The 23,096-nt window shown below is 41.6% G+C and overlaps 2 protein-coding genes across 3 annotated transcripts; both read right to left on the reverse strand.

Annotated features, from left to right (window-relative positions):
* Positions 1-40: 40 nt before the first annotated feature.
* On the reverse strand, positions 41-7,021 carry LOC133514144 (GTPase IMAP family member 4-like). Of its 2 annotated transcripts, XM_061845543.1 has the most exons (3): positions 6,971-7,021; positions 6,572-6,659; positions 41-3,247 (listed from the first exon to the last, which is right to left on the reverse strand). In XM_061845543.1, exon 3 carries the CDS (start codon positions 3,217-3,219, stop codon positions 1,627-1,629), a length of 1,593 nt encoding a protein of 530 aa, XP_061701527.1. In that variant the 5' UTR covers positions 3,220-3,247; positions 6,572-6,659; positions 6,971-7,021; the 3' UTR covers positions 41-1,626. The 2 variants fall into 2 exon arrangements, with proteins under 2 accessions (XP_061701527.1, XP_061701526.1); XM_061845542.1 differs by lacking the exons at positions 6,572-6,659; positions 6,971-7,021 and adding an exon at positions 6,163-6,339.
* Positions 7,022-7,721: 700 nt separating this feature from the next.
* On the reverse strand, positions 7,722-19,210 carry LOC133514145 (coiled-coil domain-containing protein 134-like). Its single transcript, XM_061845544.1, has 8 exons — positions 18,938-19,210; positions 18,190-18,317; positions 14,349-14,486; positions 13,107-13,228; positions 10,673-10,757; positions 10,242-10,423; positions 8,442-8,513; positions 7,722-7,857 (listed from the first exon to the last, which is right to left on the reverse strand). The coding sequence occupies exons 3-8, from the start codon at positions 14,452-14,454 to the stop codon at positions 7,732-7,734; spliced, it is 693 nt and encodes a 230-aa protein (XP_061701528.1). The 5' UTR covers positions 14,455-14,486; positions 18,190-18,317; positions 18,938-19,210; the 3' UTR covers positions 7,722-7,731.
* Between the last annotated feature and the right edge of the window lie 3,886 nt (positions 19,211-23,096).

The raw sequence follows: 23,096 nt of genomic DNA on the forward strand, positions 1-23,096 counted from the left end.
AAGAGACTTTTTTTTCCAACACGAAAAACATAACACTGTGGAGCGGAACAAGTTTTTTTATTTGTGTGGAAGGTGATGCATCTTTATGTTTGGGGGGAAAATTGTTTCAATACTTCGTTCTTGGGAAAAACTAAAACAAATCACAGAAGGGGAAAAAAAAAAAATCAATAAATGTGTGTATGTGCAACCCAATATTTTTTTTTATAATTAAAAGATATTAGAAACTAAAGTAAAAGATATTTGTACTTGTACAGTTCAAAGTGGTGTAGCGAGAATACAAAGAGGACCACATCGCTTGTAAAGCACATATATTTTTCATTTGCCATGATTCAACACAAAAAGGAGACAATTTGTATGGAAACAAGACAGTACATTGTAATTCCAACACATTACATTTTTTTAAAACAATTTTGATATTTTGTAGACATTGGAGGTGCAAAATGATCACGGGATCGCAGTCACTTTACAATTGAAAAAATTTGTAATATTTCAATATTGTGCATTTTGTTCTCCATCTCATATAAAAATCATTAAAACGTTGAAAAGCCAACAGTATGTGATAACATGGTGTAACCCTCAACCACAGCATAAGAAAATAAAACATCCTATATGATCACTTATAATGGTGTTGAACGACAAGATTTTTTTTCCACGAGTTGACACGTGATGAAATGAATTAGGTCAAATGCATTTTTTTTTTCAGCACCAAATAGTGGCTCCCAATTCTTCACGAGAAGACACAGTACAGCATACCATAGTGTTTATATGTATAGGCCAGCGGTCGGCAACCTTTGACACCGAAAGAGCCATTTGAACCCGGTTTCCACGGAAAAGAAAACACTGGGAGCCGCACATCTAAAATGAAAAAAAAAAAAAACTTCTACTACTTTACCGCAGCATGTTTCTTATGAAATCCATGTGCTACAGAGAAAATTACATTTTATTCATTTAATGAACACATTTTGAATTCTTGAAAAATAATAACAATGAATGTCTCTTTCAAATAAATTAAAAAGCTGAATTTAAATTCATCTCTTCTCCCTCTGGATATTTTTCAGCAAAGGCTCTGTGTGTATTGTTAAAATGTCTTGCGACATTTGACCGTTTATTGTTAGCCAGTTTTTCTCCACAAATTAGGCATACTGGTAGGCCACTCTCGCCCGAGGTAAATGCAAATGAATCTGCCCAGGCATCATTGAATGTTCTATTTTCCTTTTCTTACATTTCTCCATTGGCTTTACCGGGCTTGAAAGTCGCTCAAAATAGACGGCGTTTCAGCGGGTATACCCGCTTCCGCAGTGTGACGTCTATTTTGAGCGACAAAAAAATAATATCAAATAATTTAATTAATATTTTAATATTTCAAGATCACAATAATCTTCAAATTTAGAACTAAAATAATATAAAAACTAACACAAATAAAACACACTTCAATTAAATACAAAAAAAAAATTGTTAGTAATTTATTTTCCCAAGCCAATCAGAGCCGCATTATAAGGATGAAAGAGCCGCATGAGGCTCCGGAGCCGCGGGTTGCCGACTGCTGGTATAGGCTTAATCTAGTATAGCATTTTTGCCCACGTCTTTGGTGTATTTTGGATCAAATCTGAAGCTTGCTGTTTGTGTTCATTTTTTCCAATTAACCTCATAAGTAGTCGTTTCTGAGTCTTTAGTTTTACTTTTGACCACTTTGACACCAATAGTAGCTACTGAGATACCCGCTGCTACAACCTTCCCTATGGTAGTCACTGCATCTAGGATGGGACGTTTTGCTGCTTCGTTAGGAGGAGCTTGGACAGCGGGCCCCGCTGAAGAACTACAAATAGGGCCTGTTTCTGCAGGTAAAGTTCCAACTGAAGCACTTGCTGCACCTTGTGCCCCAACTGCAGCACTCAGGGCTGCCCCTGCCCCCATGGCAGCCCCCGCAACTGCGGCAGCCCCAAGAGCGACACAGCCTACGTGAGCGACATCCTCAAGAGCCTTCAGAGCGGCCTCCTTCGGACTCTTCGCCTCTAAACCAGCCGCGACGCCAATTAAACTGCCCACAGTTCCACCCAAACCTGCCCCTACAGCCAACGCCATCTTTCCTGAGGCGACCGCAGCTACGGCGCCTACAGCGTTCCCGATACCCACGGCCCCAGCTGCTGAGATTCCAGTCATCTTAACTGCAGCCAAGGCGACAGCGTTACCCACGAGACTCGCCGACCCTGCAGCTACCAAGGGGGCAGCGATGCCAAAGGCAATTCCGACTGCCAAGCCTGTGACACCAGCAGCTACGATGGTCTTCAACAACCGCAGTACCCTCGGAGACAGAGCAGCCTTTTTCCTCAAATTCCTTGAGTCCTTGTTGCTTCTACTATCCTGGCATTCCTCATCCCTCGCACTTTGTTTTACGTCAGCAACTATTTCCACACTACCCTGGCTTTCCTCATCTTCTGTCACACTTTGCCCGTTGTCAGCCTCTAATTCCAATTTCCTCTGTTTAGCAGGTTTAGTTTCTGTTATGCAACCGGTTGCTACTTCTTTTTCCTCCTTCATCATCAATTTCTTCTCTGCCCTAATGGCAGCCTCTGCCTTTTCAAACAAAGCGTTGGTATAAAACCCAGTTTCACTCTCCTTCACCATGCTGTCCACCTTCTCCAAGAGTTGTGTAACCTGCGCTACATTCCCGTTGTTTTTATTGTCCAACACATGGTACCTTCCCCCACACTTGTCAATGAGACCCTTAAGCGCGGCAGGAGCATCTCTCAGGTATTCGTCAAACCCAATGTCAAGCTCATCCCCTTTGGTAAAAAGAACCACTGTGTGGTGTTTGACAGCATCAGCTCCAAATATTTGGGTCAGATTGATTACAGCCTGCTCCTCATGATCTGTATAACGCCCAATCTGCATCACCAAGAGAAAAGCATGTGGACCAGGAGCAGAAAGAGACAGACATTTAGCGATTTCTGTATGGATCTCATCCACACTGAGTTCGGTATCTCCGAAGCCTGGCATGTCAACCACCGTAACTCTTCTCTTTGCCATCTGGTCATGATCCTCCACAAGATCAGCGCTCCCATTCTCGCATTTCTTGGTCACCGCCCTGGCGCAGAGCTTCGACACGAACTGTCTTCGGCCCAAGATGGTGTTTCCGCACGCGCTCTTGCCCGATCCTGCATTTCCGATAAGAACCAGCCTGCGTTCTTCGAGACAAGGGACCCCCGAGACCTCCTCCATATCAACTGGCTCCTGCTCGATGGGAAAGCTGCAAAAAAATATGTTAAAACACATTTACTACAGTTTATCAACACACATTGTGAATGGAAACATCAACGCTATCAGTCTATTTAGTCACATCATTAGGTACCCCAGCACCATGTACAGAGATCATGTAATTTTTAAAATGATCTTTTACCCCTCGAACTTACTCACTACAAACACATTTAAATTCACTTGAACATATCAAAACAATCCTTTACCACCTGCGATAGAAAATGGTCAAAAATGAAAGACTATCATAACACATTAAATGGAGGAAAAGAAGACTCTCTTGCTTACACAGTTCTTCAAGTAAGAGGTCACACCTGCTTGCTCCAAGCTGTTTGTCACTCCCAGTTAAGGTTTGTAAATATTGCATATTCCATCCATCCATTTTCTTTGCCGCTTATCCTCAAAAGGGTCGCGGGAAGTGCTGGAGCCTTATCTCAGCTGTCAACAGGCAGGAGGCGTGGTACACCCAGAACTGGTTGCCAGCCAATCGCAGGGCACATGGAGAAAAACAGCCGCACTCACATTCACACCTTGGGGCAATTTAGAGTGGCCAATTAATGTTGCATGTTTTGGGGATGTGGGAGGAAACCGGAGTGCCCGGAGAAAACTTACGCAGGTACGGGGAGAACATGCAAACTCCACATAGGCGGGGCCGGGATTTGAACCCCGGTCCTAATAACTGTAGGGCCAATGCTCCAACCAGTTGCACCACCGTGCTGCAATACCGATAAAGCATTTCTAGTTATGTCACCCAGCACTGTGTGTTATATAGAAAAAGAAAAAAAAAAAAAACTTTAAGGGGCATGAAGTACAAGTATTGAAGAGGTTCCATGGACACGTACAGACGTCTCAGCGCCTCGACGGACTAAAAAGTATATTTAAATGCTTTGAGTGTTGCACTTTGGCCATGCACAGCACATTGAAAAATTACAATAAACCCATTACAGCACACACTTTATGTAGTTTGCTCATTCTGGACAGTATTTAGTGTCATGACCCATCGGAACGGAGGTAGGACCCAAATGCAGGAGTGCACGGGAGACGCAGAGGTAAAAAACGTTCATTATGCCAAGGTCGGGGATCGGGCAGGCAGTCAGGTATAGCAGCGGTAATCCGGACGTCGGGCGGAGAGAGCAGATCAGCGTACACGTGAGATCGATCAAGGAAGGCAGAAGTGTCAAAGGAGTCAGGCTTACGGGGTCGGTCGGAGATAGGGATCGCAAACGGTTACAATTAAATCGGTTATAACCGGTTTTTGATTGTTTAAAACCGAAACCGTAATCGGACTTTCGAAATCGGTTAAAATTTCCAATAATTTCTTCCGGTTCCGGTATTCAACATTGCGCTATTTTTTCAAAATCATTTCCACTTTTTTCAAGAATGTTAACATTAAAACATTTTTACAAAAAAAAAGAACAAAAATTTTACTTACACGAGTGCGTTGTTGAAAGCCACATTCAACAAGCTTGTTTGTCAATAATGCACACAAACTACCCCATTACCGTGGAGTAAATTAACGATCGATGGTGTAGCGCCGGAGGAAAGGAGTCTGAGGCGGAGTGTCGGACACAGGAACAAAACTTGTTTTATTGGCAGACATCAAAACACTACTCGCATAACGGCAGGAACTCTGTGAACTCGTCATTCCGGAAGAGCAACAACAAAAACAGTCCGTGCGGAACCCCGCCCCCCAACTCGAGGTCCCGCGGGTGAATTATGGAAACACCACTATGGTACCGATTTAAAAACCGGTTAATTTTTTTTTGCTACAGGTGTTCGGTTAAAACCGATTATGAAAGTAAGCGTTTTTTTGCGATCCCTAGTCGGAGAACAGGCAGAGGTCGGCACACACAGGAATACGATCAGAGATTCGGGGGTGCTGGGACGGGGCATGAACCTCAACGATCTGGTGGAGGACAAGTCGTCACCGGTGTCATGATCCTGCCGCTCCAGCTCGGGCTGTGCGGGTGCCCGTGCTAATTGGGAGGCACACACCTGCACTTCATGCGGGCTGATTATCCCGTGTATATATATAGGACCCTAATGATGACTGGTGCTCGGCCAGATTGTTGAGGTTCATGTCCCGTTCCAGCACTCTCGTATCCCTGATCGTCAACCCGTGTGTACCGACTTTCGCCTGTTCTCCGACCGACCCAGTAAGCCTGACTCCTTTTAGAGACTTTTGCCTGCCTTGATCGATCTCCCGTGTACCGACTCCTGCCTGCCCGCTCACCTGCTCTCTTCGCCCGACGTCCCAACTACCGCCGCTGCACCTGACTGCCTGCTCGATCCCGACCATCTAATAATAAACTTTTTTTTCTCCGAACTACCTTGCATCTCCCGAATCCTGCATTTGGGTCCTACCTTCGTTCCGATGGGTCTTGACAACCGGGTCCTATAAGTACCGGGTATAATCAGCCGAAACAAAGTGCAGGTGTGCGCCGACTCATTGGCTGGCCACGACCAGCCTGGGCAGGATGCCAGGAGCATGACATTTAGTACTGAAATGACGCTGGATCATTAATACGCTGAATGAAAGGAAAGCCGGTAATATTTTCTATTTTTGTCAAACCCATCGGGCCACATCGACAAAAATAAAGAGGCTTTGTGGGTGTGACCAGCGGCAGCGATGAGTGTGCTGCGAGTGCACAATAAATAATTGATACCCAATCAGTCTGCGGTATTTGTTTTTCCTAGGGCGCGGTGGTCTCTTGCAAAGAAATTAAAAGTTCGAGATGGTGCCAGATCGACCTGAAAGGATGGTTTGACTACTGCCAGGTCAAAAGGTATTATCTGAAATACGCCATTTCTGATACGTTTTTTTTTTTTTTTTTTTGTAAAGGCATACAACAGCTTTTTTAAAACCGAAGTTGTTCTGGTTAAATGTGCAGACGTCCATCGCTAACTTACCGGAACGCAGTATCAAAAGGCATCGTTTGAGTAAATACTTGTTGGAAAATCCCATCGAGGACGTACAAACAAAACCAGACGAAACATGACTAAAGAAAACGAGTGTGCTTCGACGACGTATCTTTGCGCCCCACAAACTAGATCATTGGGCAGCAGTCAGTAACTTAAAAAAAAAAAAAAACTGGCATTTCGAGAACTTCATATACAAAGAACATAAAACCATAAAAAAGAATAATGAAAAGAAAAAACATACTTTGCACGAAAACATTGGAAAAAAATTGATTCTTAAACGAAAGCGAAAGCACCGCAAAGAAATAAACTTGCGCCATACAAATTCGCATAAACACGACCAAACCCACGTCTTTTGAAGTCAAGTCATACAGCTTAAGATTGTTTCGAAATACTTTACCAAGTGTAGGTGAGTCGGCGTGTGCCAGTCCTGCAACCAGGTTGGTTGTGTCGTCGTTTTCAGCGTAGACTATGTGCGTCTCCCACCTCTGCATACACGGCACGCAATATAATACAACAATAAACAAACGTCAACTGATAACCGACCACAGACAAATTAGGCTTATCTTCACACGTATCTTCCACTTTTATTACATTAAAAAACCAAAAATGGCTTGTTCGTTCTTTTACATTAACATTTAAAACATTTGCACGTTCTAAGGAGCTCCAAATCCAAAACAAAAAGTTGCTGAACGCCTTTTCAAATAACACTAATCAAAGGTCCAACGTGTAGTTTGCAGTGATTCAGAGCAGCACTACAAAAAAAAATAAAAAAAAATCTATTATTTTGGTTACCTACCTGATGTGGGTAGTAGAGATCTGTACTATTCGAAAACAAGAGATACTGTAGCTGGTGTGTGCATAACAGTCAGAATGAAGTGACTAAAAATGAAAAGGAGAAATGGCACACAAAGGACACCTTTGACTTGACTTGGAAAAAGTAGGCGTACTTCCCGTAAACACTGAAGACTGATGTGAAACGAAACTAAAATACAATTGCCCGTCTTTTCCCATTGATTTCACTCATAAGACCGATGAAAAAAGGAAAAATCAGTCCAACACTGAGCATACCCCAAATCATCTATGCAACCAAATCTGAATAGCTGATCATATTCAGTGAGGTAAGATCAAATTTGTTTTGCGACCCGAAGCACATTGATTTGAAAACAAGAGAAATCCAGACAAAACAGCAGTCTGTTGGAAAGCTATGACGGAAATTACACACATGAACACATACCCATATATAACAGTAACCCCAAAACAGATATTTAATCCTTCACGATTTAACATTAAATGATAAAGAACTTACTTTGCCTCTTAGACAACACTATCTTGATAAATCACTGTAATATTACAGCAATTCAGACCTTATGTGAGAAAACAGACCCCACATTTTCATTATTATTTTTCTTTTTTTTTTTTTACATCACATAGACGTCTTTTGATCTTCCACGACACGCGTCTTTTGTGATGACAGCTTGTCCCCCACTCTGTCATAGAGTCTGTAAGGTAAACAAAGCGTTGTGAATTGGTTGTTGCCGTCTCCGCCGAGGTGTGCTGCTATAGCTCGCTGCGGGAGCGAGATATGCGAGGGCCTTTTCGGATTTCTTTCCTTTTCTCCTCCTTCCTCCGCCTCTTCTCTTCCTCCCTCAGGATTTTCTGGAAGGCTTCAGCAGTGTGAAGAACCTGAGGCCGTGAGAACAAGATGGGGACAGATCAAATGCAGTACAGTACATTAGTCATTTAGAGGTTCCCTTGAGTACTATCAATCCACCCATCCCGGAGGAAACCCACGCAAGCAGGGGGAGAACATGCAAACTCCACACAGGCGGGTCTGGGATTGAACCCAGGACCTCAGAACTGTGTGGCCAACATTTTACCAGCTGAGACACCGTGCTGCCCCAACTAAATTACCCATTTTTTGATGATGCCTAAAAGAGGCACTAAAGAAAAAGGGTGGATCGCAAATTGATTTCATGCATCATTTTTTTGAAGTGTAAAAATGTATTATAGGGAGAGGGTGAGTCTTCACATCAAACATTTAACTGTGGTGGACATTCTTCTGTCTTAATGATGACAGCTAATTGTCGCCAGCGCACACACTAAATTCGTACACGTTTCACAACGTCTAGGCACTCAAGAGTTTATGGTTAGTTTAGTTTCTGTGGTAACAATCATAGTTCCCCCCTTTGCTATTACTGGTCATTAATCTTTGGTGGAATAAACAACAACTGCGACAATGCGGGGAAATATGCTGACATTTTACTTACGTCGTCTCTTTCGGTCCGGTAGGGGTTGATGAAATCTGGGGATTTCTCTGTTATTCCAAGTTCCTGTGACATCTTTGCAATACAAGCAAAAAACATGCAGAGAAAAGTAATTCCCATCAAAGATGTGATGACATGATGAATTCCACGGATGCTTTGCTTTATACCAGGCAGACATGTGATTTTTCCGTTTATAGACGGAATTCCATATTTTTAAATTGTACTGATTAAGAAAAAATATTCTCCGTTTTTCTGCAATATTCTGACCGTAACCCATGTCAGAATCCACACTCGTTCATTTTCCAGTCCAACTTTTGCAGACACATCTGTTGATTGGTTGGATGTGTTCATCCTGACCAATGAAAACGCTTGTTGTATACGCGACAGATCACGGGGCCATTTTCAAGTGAACACGGTGGCGGTGCTGAAGAGGAAAGACGCCTCTCGAGTGAAAGAAATTAATCAAAAATTAGTATCGATGGAATTGGATGGAACGAGAAATCGTCGATACAGTTGGAAAGAACGAAGTTACCACTCTGTAAAACGACTTCATTTGCAAAATTGATCGACCACCACAATAACGAGGTGAGAGTTCAGAAGCAATTAATTGTAAAAATGTCTATTATTTACTGATTACGACACATGACGTTAATTGTTGTCAAACTCGTGCATTTCAATCATTTGCTCAAACGAGAAATTAAAAAGTTTTTGAATGGATGCGATACACACGCTACGAAAGCACGCTAGCACGTCATGACGCAAATCTGAATTCAGTTTCGTAGTTTACTTAGTTGAATTAGTGATTTTTTTGGGGGTAAAGGGTATGCACCTAAATAATGAACTATCATATTGTGGACATTTTGAAAACAGAATAGCAATTATTCATAGATGTACTAGATATATTTTATTCATAATACAATTTATAAAACTTAAAATTGGTGATCATCCTTTGATTATGCTTGCAGCCCTCAGAACAATCGTCTATTTTTCGGTCTTTTTTTATTCAGTCAAATCACGTCTGCTACCAGGGTTTTTCACGCTCATTGTAGAGATAGGCTACGGTGGTGCCGTTAATTTTGTGGGGCTGCCTTCCAACTTTCACTTCACGTCGAAGGCAGGACATAAAGTCTCAAGAGTTATCCTCCTTGCAGTCATAAAGCATCTTTGATTTGCTTACAACGGAGCATGTCAAAACTAATAACACTAACAGATGCAGTTTCAGGTTAGACAATTAATCTACTGTAAATTGCTGCAGTCACACATTACTCCCAAAAAAGGAGTGATCACAACTTACAGAAATAAAACATTATAACCAACAATCCTTTCATAGTTTTTAACGCATATATTTGAACTAATAGACGTTTACACATTAACAGTTACACACAAGGTAAAATTAATAACTCAATAGTCCTGATGTGCTTGCAAATAAAGTCATGCAGTATCATTTAAAAATTGAATGCAAAACATGCAAGCTAGTTTGAGCCAAAAAAGATGCCTGGCCCATGTGTCTAAAATTAGCTTTATAGTTTTTGTTTTTTGTTTTTCTGTGTAGTTCTCTCGTAACAGACGGTGACTACTCATACTCAATGGCCACAACATTAGGTACACCTGTGTAGCCGAAAGCTTCTTTTCATTTTGTGGTGTCAAAATTCTGCCTTTGAAAGCAAATCATGTCACTTCGTCACTGCACGTGCACATAAAGGCGGGTTCTAGCAAGCTGGCTTCCCATTTACCTTCTGTCTCTTGCTTTCTCCACGTTTGCAGTTTAAAAAGAAAATGGACACTGTACTTTGTTGGTCTTACCAGCGTGAGGACATGCTGGTGGGCTCCTCCTGTGAAAACCCCGGTCTGGTTGCAAAAATTCAAGCCCCATCGCAGCAGAGCTCCCCAGTCAGCGTTGCGGTCAAAGTAGTGGTGGACAATGCGCGGAAAGCGCAAGGCCACGTCGCCAAAAAATGCGGTGTTCTCCACGATGTGGGAATAAGCTGCGGAGATTGATTGCAAGGAAGGTTCATCAGAACTGATAGAATGCTCAGAGTAAAGCGATAGGCGAGGATGCAAACACAGCAACGGCTTGCATAAGTCAAAGAGGATGGTGAGATTTGGGTTGGGCCCTTGCCAAGCGCTCACACTGATAGAGAAGTAAAGTAACCCATGTCTGACAGTGGCATTGCTTTTAGCCACATGCTATGCCGTTCAAAAATAAAAGGTCAAAATAAAAAAGGAAGTCACACCTTCTTTGATTTTATCGTCCAGAGGGAATGGGTCGTCGGGCTGCATTTTGGCTGAGACCAGGATTTGTCTGGAGTCCTCTAAGACCTGAAGAAGAACACCACATTACTATGATACTTTACTTTTTTTTTCTTTTAAACCACTGCGGTAATTAATGCATGGAATATCGACCGGCCCTTTGCAACCGTTACACTGCCTGACTATCAGGAGGGCAACGTAAGACTTATTCACAATGATTTGTTTTGGATAATATTGCTGAACCAGATTTCTGGCAAGTTGCTTGGGCACTTGTGCCGAGTGGAAGACGTGCACGTTCTGGGCCGGCGAGATACTACACGTCTATAACGCCGGAGATGTGAGCCAGACTGATTCGCGCTGATACTCACTGGACAATTCCTCGGGCACACTTGCAAAAATCTAATGAGACAAAGCTAATTTAAGAGCGGTGATTTGATTACCTTATAAAGACAATCACAGAGTCAATTACATAATCTGATCGTGAATGTAATCATTGGATTAGAAACCTTTGATTCTCCGCTGCCCTCAGTCTGTACATGGAAGTTAGTACATGGAAAGATGTTTTTTTTTTTTTTTCCTTTTTTAATGCATATAAATCATGGCTTTGTGGCTGCTGTGATGTCAGGTAATGTAATGGATGCACGGAAGCAGTCATGTTGTTAAAAAGATTGACAGTTTTTTGTAGGATGACAAAAGTTCTTGCCTTTTATCAGGAAAGGAACCATAAGGATAAAGGGAAATAGTGTGGTGTACTGTGATGTGCAAAACGGAACACTTACAGAGTCATATTTCTCACAACCAATTATGAAACAGAAGATAAGAATCAGAAGAGGCCGGCATGATCCATTGATCCCATTTTTCTATCACTAAGGGATGAGCCGGAGCCTATCGCCTGTGTTGCTTCAGCCAGGAGGCGAACAACCTGGATCGGTCGCCACTGGCAACGCAACATCATTCCACTTCAATTTGGGAGAACATGGAAACTCCACACGAGCTGTGATTTGAATCCCGGATCTCATCAAAGCTTATTTCTCCTTTGCAGTTAACTTCGACAACATACTGCCAATTTTGTCTGGAGATTGTTGCCATATGTAGTAGTCTCGACACTCCGCGCTATTTGCAGGTCTGTTGTTAACCAACACCGGCCACTCGTGTGCTGGAGAAGTAACCGGTATGTGCATAGCAGGTACTTTTCACGTGTCGTCATGAGTCACATGACTTGAGTTTACCACGCCAATTGGACGGACAAACTCCAATACAGCCCACGTGTTGTAGTGGTCTTTTGTGAATACTGACTTGTTTTACGGCCTTTTCATCATGTTTTATTTCATTGTGTGGCTTACGGTTGTAAGAACAAACAGAAAAAGGGGTCCGGTATACACTTTTAGCGCTTCCCAGCGAACAAAGAAAAGTGCGACAGGTGGGTATCTGCCATGAAGAGGGACAACTGGGCGCCCACCGTATGCTCTCAGCTGTGCAGCAAGCATTTCATTTCTGGTGGATACATGATCTGTACATATTTTTGTTGGTGGTGAGGGCTAAATTATGTAAATTACGCTAGATTTGATTGCTGACAGGAATGTTTGTTACAATCACTGTATCGCTAGTTTGTTGCCATTGACACCGATTATGTAGAACTAAACTTTCAATTACTTTGAAACTTTTCTATAATTCCAGGATACTTAAACTCTTTGTCATCGGCTACATATCATAACACAAAGTGACATTATTACACATTGACCTCTCAATACTAGTGTATCATTTGTGACATGCAGTCTCAAATGTCAAGACAACATTTTAGGTATTAATTAAAACATAGTTACTCTAGCTTTCAAGACTAAGAAATCCGTACATTCAATTGGTGAAATAACAACATCTTGCACCCAACCAGGAGCAAAGAAACTGTAGGCATCTAAACTTTTATAGGCTTTGAGGGCCCCTCCCGTGTCCTTAGATGGGGTGTTGATCGGGTAGTTAAAAATGTCAATGTAACGTAGATCTGGCTTGCGAACGAAATCACTAAAATTGTGTAAAGGTATGCAATGGGGATCGACACCGAGTGCTTTAATCTTTTCCGTATACCATTGTTTATGATAACTGTCCAACCGTTGTGCAATATCTGATAAAACTGTCACGTTTAGGTCCGACGACGACGACAAGTTCGCCGTGATAATTAGGCACGACCTGTACGTCCAAAATGGGGATGTAAATAAAAACCACGTGGTCCGTGTGACGTCAGTGACAAGTATCTATTTAGACAATTGAAAGTGTTCCTGATTATCACACTGCTATTCACTTTAAACTGCTTAAATTTCCTGAAGTCACCGCAACAGTCTATTGCCCTATTAGTCATTTCAAACTGCATTCGATTTTCTTTGAATTTGATGAGTGGAAATGTGTGTAGCTGTCACACATTACCTTGAAGAGTCCTTTGAGCATGATGTCGATTATCTTATATTGTTGGTTAATGTCATTTAATTCAACCAGATTCTTGAGTGCATTGAGTTGATCTTTCCTCTTCGTCTCAAACAAACGCCTATCTGGTGAAAGAAGGTCAGGAGAGAGAACACCGGTGGTCGGAGGGAAAGAAACACTTTTTATTTTTACTCTACTTAAGTAGTTTTTTCAAGGGTTTGAACTTGAGTATTTAGGTTTCTAATGACTTTTGACGTTTACTCGCTGGAAAACCATTTGTCATTTCGACTCAATTTGTCAAAATAGGCTTATTACGTTAATCTTTGCACACGACAGCTAAACTTAGAAAAGACCAAATGAAAGTTGGCCTGATTGATATTTGGACTCAACATCAAAAGTGTCATAAATCATCAAAAACAAAACTAAAGAAAACAAAAACACACAGACAGAACTATATATATATATATATATATATATATATCCATCCATCCATTCTCTTTGACGCTTATCCTCACCTGGGTCGCAGGGAGTGCTGGAGCCTATCCCAGCTTTCAACGGGCAGGAGGTAGGGTATATACTGAACTGGTTGCCAGCCAATCGCAGACAAACAGACATGGAGACAGACAGCCGCACTCACAATCACACCTCGGGGCAATTTAGAGTGTCCAGTTAATGTTACGTGTTTTTTGGGATGTAGGAGGAAACCGGACTGCCCGGAGGAAACGCACGCAGGCACGGGGAGAACATGCAAACTCCACACAGGCGGGGCTGGGATCAAACCCGGGTCCTCAGAACTGTGAGGCCAACGCTTAAATATATATATTGGGTTTTTTTGGGGGGGTAAGTTTTATTTGTGGGAAATAGTGTCTTATCCCATGTTTTTTGCATTAAAAAATCATCTGTATGATCTGAAAAAAACCCCACATGGATACATATTCATTTTTAGTAATCCCCTAACTTCACAATGTTACCAGAACTAAATACAATATGCGAACGTGTTTTTTTCACCATTGTTTAAGTCGAGCAATCAGAAATTAATTTTCACCTTTTACTTCTGTACTTTAGTACACTTCAGAATCTGTACTTTTTTTTTTTTTTTACTCTCAAGTAAAGGAGTTGAATTACTTCTTCTACACAGTATTTATTTCCTCCTTTGTTACACAGTATTTATTCATAAGGAGAATATGAAGACTTGTGACACCTCTGGAAAACAGACAAGTGTTTTCTGGTGTAGCGGAAGGATACAGATTTCCAGGTTCGAGTCGCGCCTCGGCCGGTGTGTGTCAGCGTCTCCGGAGCTGAGGGAAGCCGTGGAGGCGAGCGCCAGGACCGTCACACATACACGCCACATGGTCAGCAGCGAGGCGACGGGGTGCCAATCACCTGAGCAGAGATGTCAAAATAAAAAAATAAAAAAAATAAAAATACTGATGAACTGAATACTGATGAAATGCCCCCAACTGTTTCTGTTATAACTGCACACAGTTTGAGGGCAAACGGTCTTAACTTGAATTGCAATTGGACACATTGATAAGACAAATATCTACAGCATATACCAGAATTTGGTGACTAAGTAGGCAAGATATTTAATTTAAAAAAGCCAGGAAAAAAGAAAATAATCGGTTTGGAAACATCCACTCTATAGTGGAAATTGAAGTATTTTTTTTGTGTAATCATGCTTAGAAAAAGAACAACAATCTCGTTGGTGACAGTGATGAAACAACTTTCTTCACAACAATATCTTTGTTTACGAAGCAATTTTTCTCCTATGGTATTTATGGAACGTTATGAGCTGACGTGCAATGGGGGGGGATGGCCAAAATGGAACACCAGAGCATAATCTGCATTACAAGATTGGCTTCCTTATGTTCCTCTTAATTGAAAGATCTGATGTCTGGCACTTGCCTAATTCCCAGAGAAGAATTTTAAGTACAGTATCACCCTCGATCACTCCCACTCCCCTTGCTTCTCTCTCGCATTCTCCTCCAGACAAATTGTCTCGCCATCCACAGCAGTTTATTTTATGTTCGCCTGCTACTTTCCCTCCCTCAGAGGCTTTTGGGGAGGGCGGGCATGAAGATAAATAACTAAAAATAGAGGCTCATAAAAATCAAGATTTTATGAAGGCCAGATCCTGGAGAGAAAAAAAAGTAGTGGGGGGGATGAGGAAGGAGGCTGTTGACGGGCTGATAATTCACGTAAAACATGAATAATTTAGAGAGGGCACAATCAAAGTATTATGAGAAGGTTGGATGGAGGCAAAAAGGGTGAGCTGAGCGGAGCACTTTGAGAAGGAGATTAAGGTGATATTTATTTGCTGAACAAGGGGATAATCGGCACCGGGACGTTCTAGGGAGGGAAGAAGTTCGCTGAACTCGGTGGAGAGAAAAAAAAAAGGCGTACTGGGCTTTGAACTGTTGTATTTCAGGTGCATTAGCAAATAGTTGCTGTAAATTTCTGATTATTTTTTCTATTAATGTAAAACGAGTGTTTTCCCGATTAGATTTGTCTGGATTTGAAAATTTTAAAACATTAGGAAGGTTAAGACACCATTCATTATAACAGAGAAAAAAAAAGATTTTCATCACCTGGTTAATGCCAATGTGAAATTATTGATATACTCCAATGGTACTGGAATGGGACGGTCAATTCCTTTGTTTTTGTTGTACACTGAAGATATTTGGATTTCATATCAAAAGATGAATGTGAGACAAAAGTTAAGAATGGCCCCTTTTTCATTTCATGGCATTTCATCTTGCATCCAGATGTGTTCAACAACGCAGCACTGACCACATTTTGTTGGAAGCAAGCCACTTATCAAGTAAGGAAAAATACTGCAACAGACATGATTAACTCCAAGTGACTATCTAGCCATCCATTTTCTTTCCTGCTTGTCCTCACGAGGGTCACGGGAGAGCTGGAGCCTATCCCAGCTGTCAACGGAGAGGAGGCAGGGTACACCCTGAACTGGTTGCCAGCCAATCGCAGGGCACATCGAGACAAAGAGCTGCACTCACAGTCACACCTAGCAGCAATTTAGAGTGTCCAATTAATGTTGCATGTTTTTGGGATGGGGGAGGAAAACGGAGCGCCCGGAGAAAACCCACGCAGCCACGGGGAGAACATGCAAACTCTACACAGGTGGGTCCAGGATCGAACCCGGGATCTCAGTACTGTGAAGCCAATGCTTTCCAGCTGAGCCGCCGTGCCGCCCCCAAGTGACATTTAATATTTGGTGACACAACCCTTACTTGCAATAACTGCATCAAGCCTACGCCCCATTGATCCCACTGGTCCGTTGCATTCTTCATTTGAAGTGATTTTCACACCTCTACTGCAGCCTCTTTCAGTACTTGTATGTTTCTGGGAGTTTCCCTTCAGCCTCTTCTTCAGGAGGTAAAATGCATGCTCTATGAGGTTAAGGTCAGGTGATTGACTTGGCTGTTTTATGTTGGGAGTGTGTTATGGGTCATCATTATGTTGTATGACGATGCCTCTCCTGGTTAGTTTGGTTGCTGGAAATAGCCAGACAAAATGGTTTGCCAACCTCTACTGGGGGGAAGGTATCACAATACACAGTTTGAAGACTTTTTGAGAAGAAATACAGAGGGTGCTTTGTTCCGAGTTGTTTCACACATTGAGATATTAATACCATGAAATCAACATTTGTCTCATATACATCTTTTGATGTGAAACCCAAATGTCTTCAGTACACAGCAACAACAAAAGGAAATGACCTTGCAATTCCAATTGTTTTGGACGGTGCTGTGTGCATTTTGCAAACGCTGGTGAATGCAATTTGAGTTTCTCTTTTGGCTCTTGCCCTAAGCGTTTTGAGACTGAGCACTAAATATCCCAAAGGGATGCTTGGGAGCTTGAACATTAGCATATAACTGCCAAGAAGAAGGGGACCTGGCTCTTTGTAAATGTATAGCAGCTGGCTGCATTATTTGAGATTCCTGGGCGACTCGGGCAGAAGGACTGTGTAGCTGCACGACAGATGGTTATTGGCAAGGCGGTTACTGCCAATGGCAATATTTAAGACAGTCAAAACACCCATAAAGTAGGTTTCGCCAATAAAGCTTCGGGAAACAATTACCTGAAACCAGTGATTGGGACAATTTGCAAAGTCAGCTGTTATTTCGTCTTAATGTGAAGCGCCGCGCACAATCAGTAATTTCTCTCTGCAGTATCTATCACTCATCTTAACTTTATTGTATTCTACGATTGCACATATCCTGTTCAAGGACTCGGGGAAGGTGGAGAAGAGAATAGATCCTAGAATGAGAGACAGGGTGCACTCTGGACTGGTCATCTGTCACAGTCAGCCCTTGAGACCATGACAACAATTGTGAGTCAGCAATCGACTTAAAATATATGTATGAGCTTGGGCATTTTGGTACTTTTTATATATTCTCTGTGCACTCATCTGGGTCCTCTCTGGGTTTATCCCACATAATCCCTGAACATGCAAAAAGCACAAGAACATTTTCTTCAATTTTGCACTGGGCTGTTGTAGAACAAGCAGGCGTCTGTAAAAAGGAATGGGAGAAAATAAACACACCCCTGTGGGAATGCTAGCTTTTTTTTTTTGTTTTTTTTGACAACCATAATAAAGGAGAACAAAAACACCACCTGTACAATATAAAGGGGAGTTCAAGCAAAATGTGCTCAAGGTATGTTTGGCCATGATTTTGAAAGGTAAATTGTGTAGCACGTGACCAAAAAAAAAACACAATAGTCACGGGGTACTGGAGTGATGGCTTCATCGTGCTTTGGGACGGTTTTTACAACGCTGGAAGTGAGGCTTTAACATCCGCGATAAAGTTTTGAGGGAGAGAGGTTATGCACTTTTCAGCGTGACACTATACCAAATAATAAACACATTTAAAAACGCTTTACTGGAATAAAATTGATGTTTTGCAATTGCCCAACCAGAGCACAGGCCAAAATCAAAATACAACTCTGGAGTGAACAAAGAGATGCCCACACATTCTGACAAATTTCAACTGCTTCTGCAAGGAACAAATTTCCAAACTGAACTGATTTAAAAAAAAAAAAAACGTCTGCGTTATTATTCTCTCACCTGGGAAGATCTTGCTTTTAGTTGTTGCTGCTCCAGCCCAATGTGATTTGCTCAGAGGCCAGTGGAGTGTGCTCAAGTCTTGCGAGGCGTCGACAAGCTCCGGTGGTGCAGAAGCTTAGGTTTAATGTCTAGTAGGTGGAATTTTGGAATAGAATGTAAAAAAAATATATATATTTATATATCTTCCACATTTTCATTTTACAGAAAAGTTACACTTTTTTTTCATATTCCGTTTGAAATCTTGGTTGTAACGTATTGAGTATCCGAGGATAGGATGCTCCTCTGCATCTCCCAATGGTTTAAGACTAAAAAAAATAATCAAGTGTGGGAGGCAGCCAAAAGCTCCACATTTATTTAAAGATTAACAACTGAGCCTGGAGGTGAGAGCAGCTCATCGTCGGACTGCCGCCGATGCCGATCAGGCAGACGGACGAGTGTAGCTCGAATCCCCGCAGGCTCTTTCGAACCCCTCTGTGGAGAAGTTTCATCTTGGAGGACTGAAACATCATCGCACGTTTTTCTCCCCATGCATTTGCAATTTTATGGCCATTCACATATGAAGGCGTCGAGTAGATATTAATACAATCCTGACCTTCACTTGTCAGTTTACTTATTTCACGCCAGAAATGTCTTAAGTAGTGCGTTCATTCCAAAACGATTTGAACAGTTGACCAGAGGAACCACATCGTCGGACCTCCAAGCACACAAGACCACACAGACCAATAAATGGAACTCGTTGATCACTCACCGCGTTGTCGCTGGACTCTGCCAGATCTTTTTTTTTTTTTTTTTTTTTTAATTTTCGAATTCAAACACGCCGAAGTGCACGACAGGACAGAAGATCCTCAGGTGACGAACATTCCCCCACGCGCGGGTTGCCGTGGGTCATTTACGTACAGACCGCACTCGCTGCTGCTCCACTCCGCGGGTGCCACGATCGCACCGGCCAGCTTTCCCAACCGACGAATGACAGCAAACAGCCACACGGCGCCGCGTCAGTAGTTTCCTTCCGGAGTGGTTAAAGGGAGACACCACCGAGGCGACGTTCCGTTTCCGCACGTCTGCTTCCGCTCAGTTACAGTATTTGGCCTAACCCAAGTGCGCATGTACAGTATCTGCTGTAACTTACAAGTCTGGGGTGTACTCATTTATACTTGTGAATCGTTTTCAAAGGCCAAAGAATAAAATAACCATGTATTCAGATTAGACCCAGAGACTGAGGACCAGTAGGCATTGGCATCAGCGGCACAACTATCAGAAAATAAGTTGCTAGTACTGTACTTTACTTTACTTTAAACCTTTATTACAAAAAATATATATAATTTAATGGATAGGTTTCCAATGACGTCACCACAACCCTTAGACCAATCTGAAAAATTAACAACAGAAAAAAAACTTAATGCTTCACCTATCACCTGTGACCTCCATGACACACAAGATGGCATAATTGGAAACCCATCCATTGAATTATCAATCAATTGTTCATTAAAAAAACTTATTTAACTTCATGTCTAAATTTAGGGAATTATCAGAGTCTTAAGAGTAAATGTTGATATTATCCTCCATGTAACCAAAACGCTTCTTTTTTTTTGAATCAAAACAGGACATTTGGAAACACCTGATAATATTGCTTCAGTAATGCTCAATATTTTGGGATATTTTCTGACACAATACAACCCAAACCAGTGACCGAATCATGATCGTTTTGTATAATAATGTATAAAATAATAATAATTCACCGTTAGATCCTATGTTTGAATAAAGGGATGTGCACCTGTGTTCCAGGTTGTTGGGGGACGCTTTTTTTTTTTTTTTCCCCTCCGTGCTAATTTCAGGTAGTGAGAATGTTGGTTATCCAAATACAGGCTGGAGACGATGAACAGTTTCTTCAAAGCTTTTTACTTACAGAATATTCCGGGCACTTGTAAGTTCCAGACAATGGCTGTGGAGAGTAGATCACAGGTGTGACGATACAGAGAAAGCACATATCCTTTATCTTGTCAGAAGGGCGGACCAAGGGTGGTATCAAACCTGTGGCATGACATCGGGTCTTTCCACTTAGACAAAGGGTTTCTGTCTCAACCGGTTCAAGCTGGCAATGGATTTTTCGGTTGGAGACGACGCAAAAATACATCTTATAGCATGACGCCCAGAGTTTTGTCCGAGAACGTTAAACGTTTAGAAGGTGATCATAAACGAAGGTACTGTCTTTTCCGCACTATAAGGCGCACCTTCAATGAATGGCCTATTTAAAATCTTTTTTCATATATAAGCCACACCGCATTAAAAGGCGCCTAGAATAGACGCTCCAGTAGAGGCTGGGGTTATGTGACGCATCCATTAGACAGAGCTGTACTAAAGGCTCAATGTTGATCCATATATAAGGCACACCAGATTATAAGGCGCACAGTCGGCTTTTGAGAAAATTAAAAGACTTTTAAGTGCGCCTTATAGTGCGGAGAGTATGGTACGTGGAAAAATGAGAGACACTTGGCATCGAGGACTCATATTTAATGCCAAAGTCGATGTTTTCGGCGATAAGAAATTGGACTGTTAACCAGCTTCCGCTTGTCTTGGACAACTGGATCTACACATGGATCTGGTAAGTTGTCGAGATTTACACGAAAGAGTTTGAGAACGTAGAAAAGTCTGGACGAATACAAATACTTTGTTGCTGGTTCTGTTCTCAATCAAGAACAAATCCCACATAGTGACGGACCCACTCGAATTTTTTCAAAACAAATACCAATGTTTAAATAAACGACCCCTGGTTTTATAAACTCACCTTCATTAACTAATTAGATTAGTTTTTTAAATTTGCAAATTAGAACAGGGAGTCGGCTCCTCCGTACACGGAAGCGGCTTACTAACACACGTTAACCTCTGTAAACCTCTCTGTGACAGACGTTTTTTTGTTTTTTTTTTTGTTTTGAATACGCATTGTTCCCAAATGAGTGAATTGGCATTATAAATACTTCCTGATAATTAATATAATAAATTAATCTAAATACTTCCTGATAATTTGAGAATGAGAAGAATAATTCCTACCTGAAATGAAATGATCGCGACACAGGCGTGTATATTTCGTTGGGCACCATCCATCCCCATTTAATTGCCAAAACCCATTGATCTTTTCTCGTCTTTTCATCTGATATTCCATAGAATGATCTATTTGAAGAACTGTCTCGTCTATTGTGGCAACCAACGGGCCAAGTTGAAAAATCTGCTCCAGTTCAACGACTCTCGCACTGCCGAGCAGCTCTTTTTGGCGCTGTGCAAACTGCGACGTCACGTGCACAACCTCTATAGGTTGTATTTTCATTAGGTAACCATACAATCACTTATTTCACAATAGAGACTGTTTAATAAATTAGATTTTGATTGGTGACAAAACTGGCCCAGGCTTATTTCAGGTGAGCATACTTTTTAAGTGTCATGACCATATGGAAATGTTAAACAGTTTTTCTTTGGGATTTTTTTCCATTACTATTAGTGGCTAAAATAAATAAGGCTGCAATTTACAATTGTTTTAATAATCAATTAATCTGTGAATTATTTTGATGAATGGGATAAACAAAATATAAGGCCCAGTTAGTTCAGCTGGCTTTGCGTTATCTAACTTGAAAATGCACAAGCAAGTTGAAGGGCACCGTCGCGTTTAGAAAAAAAGTCCACACTGGCCGCGTCAACTCTTCTAAAGCCGGGCCACGTGTTCAATTTAGCCAACGCACGACATGACTTACCTTTTTATACTTTGTCACACAATGTGGTGCGTGCCTGTGTGCACATGAGGCCATGCCCCGTGCTGGCCTATTGTCCCCGTTCTGGATGTCTTCCGACACTGACACTGAGAACGGCCAATACACCCAAGCCTGAGCATAGAAACTGGTGGAAGGGGGCTCATTTGTCAAAGATTTTTTTTCCCCGCAAAACAAAAATGAATGGATAAATGAACGATTGGTTCACTCCAATGAAAAATAAAAATCCTAGTGGGACAATCAGCAATGTTTTGTATCTAGTACAGTGTCACGAGGAATGTAGTGACCTCTAGATTGGAAAGACTCAGCCCTCGCGCATCCCCCATTGGCTTCAATTACATCCATAATACATTACAATGTAATTAAACATGCCTACAGACTCCTACAGCTTGGCTGATGGGTTCCATTGAAGTGATTGACGCTTCTATAATTGTATTTTTGTGTTCACACCTCTTACAACAATAAAAATCTAAATTTAATTTAAAGAATGACAATACAAGTACATGCATGCTCAACTTCGCTTTGAGGACACCGCACATTCTAATTAACCAAACCATGAAGAAAAAATGACGAGAAAAGAAGAAAAAAAAAAAATGAAAATAATCAGCCGGTCCGAGAGAACATGTTGAAAGTAGTCTGGTTGCCTTGGGCTGGAATAAAAGCTCAGTGAAACTATTGTCGTTTTACTTTGCTTTCTCTATAAAAGAACAAAAAAAGTGTGTGAATGGAAAGAAAATATATTGTTCTGAACATAACTGCGTGAGATCCACGAGACAGAACATGACAAACTACAATGCCTTGGTGTCACAAATGCAAGTCTATCACAGTACTGCTTGACTGAAAGTGTTATCTGCAGTATAGTAGTATTAGCTACTGTGTTTGTTTATACAAGGGTTCTTTAACAGTGCTGCATTTTAGTCAACAAATACACATAGTATATGAACGTTTTGTGTAAATACTGTCGGAGCATGTGGGTTGAAAACTGAACTGACAAAATAGACCGCAATACAGAAATCATGTTGTTAAGTGCACATGTCAGTCTCCTAGAGCACTTTCACTGTTCACGGTGAAGTCAGACAGACAGACGGACACGCTCCCAATTCGCCTGGGAAAAAAAAAAAGTTAAGGAACAATAAAGTGCTAGAGTAC

This window comes from Syngnathoides biaculeatus, chromosome 16 (genome assembly GCF_019802595.1).
Source record: "Syngnathoides biaculeatus isolate LvHL_M chromosome 16, ASM1980259v1, whole genome shotgun sequence".
Taxonomy (NCBI): Eukaryota; Metazoa; Chordata; class Actinopteri; order Syngnathiformes; family Syngnathidae; genus Syngnathoides; species Syngnathoides biaculeatus.

Coding starts and splice junctions, on each gene's coding strand:
- LOC133514144 (XM_061845542.1), bottom strand. CDS start 6,185: ATGCCTTTTGATACTGCGTTCCG. Junction 3,248..6,162: donor CCTTTTGATACTGCGTTCCG/GTAAGTTAGCGA, acceptor ATTTTTTTGCAG/CTTTCCCATCGAGCAGGAGC.
- LOC133514145 (XM_061845544.1), bottom strand. CDS start 14,454: ATGTGGCGTGTATGTGTGACGGTCCTGGCGCTCGCCTCCACGGCTTCC. Junction 10,424..10,672: donor GGACGATAAAATCAAAGAAG/GTGTGACTTCCT, acceptor CAATCTCCGCAG/CTTATTCCCACATCGTGGAG. Junction 7,858..8,441: donor ACCGGACCGAAAGAGACGAC/GTAAGTAAAATG, acceptor TCACGGCCTCAG/GTTCTTCACACTGCTGAAGC.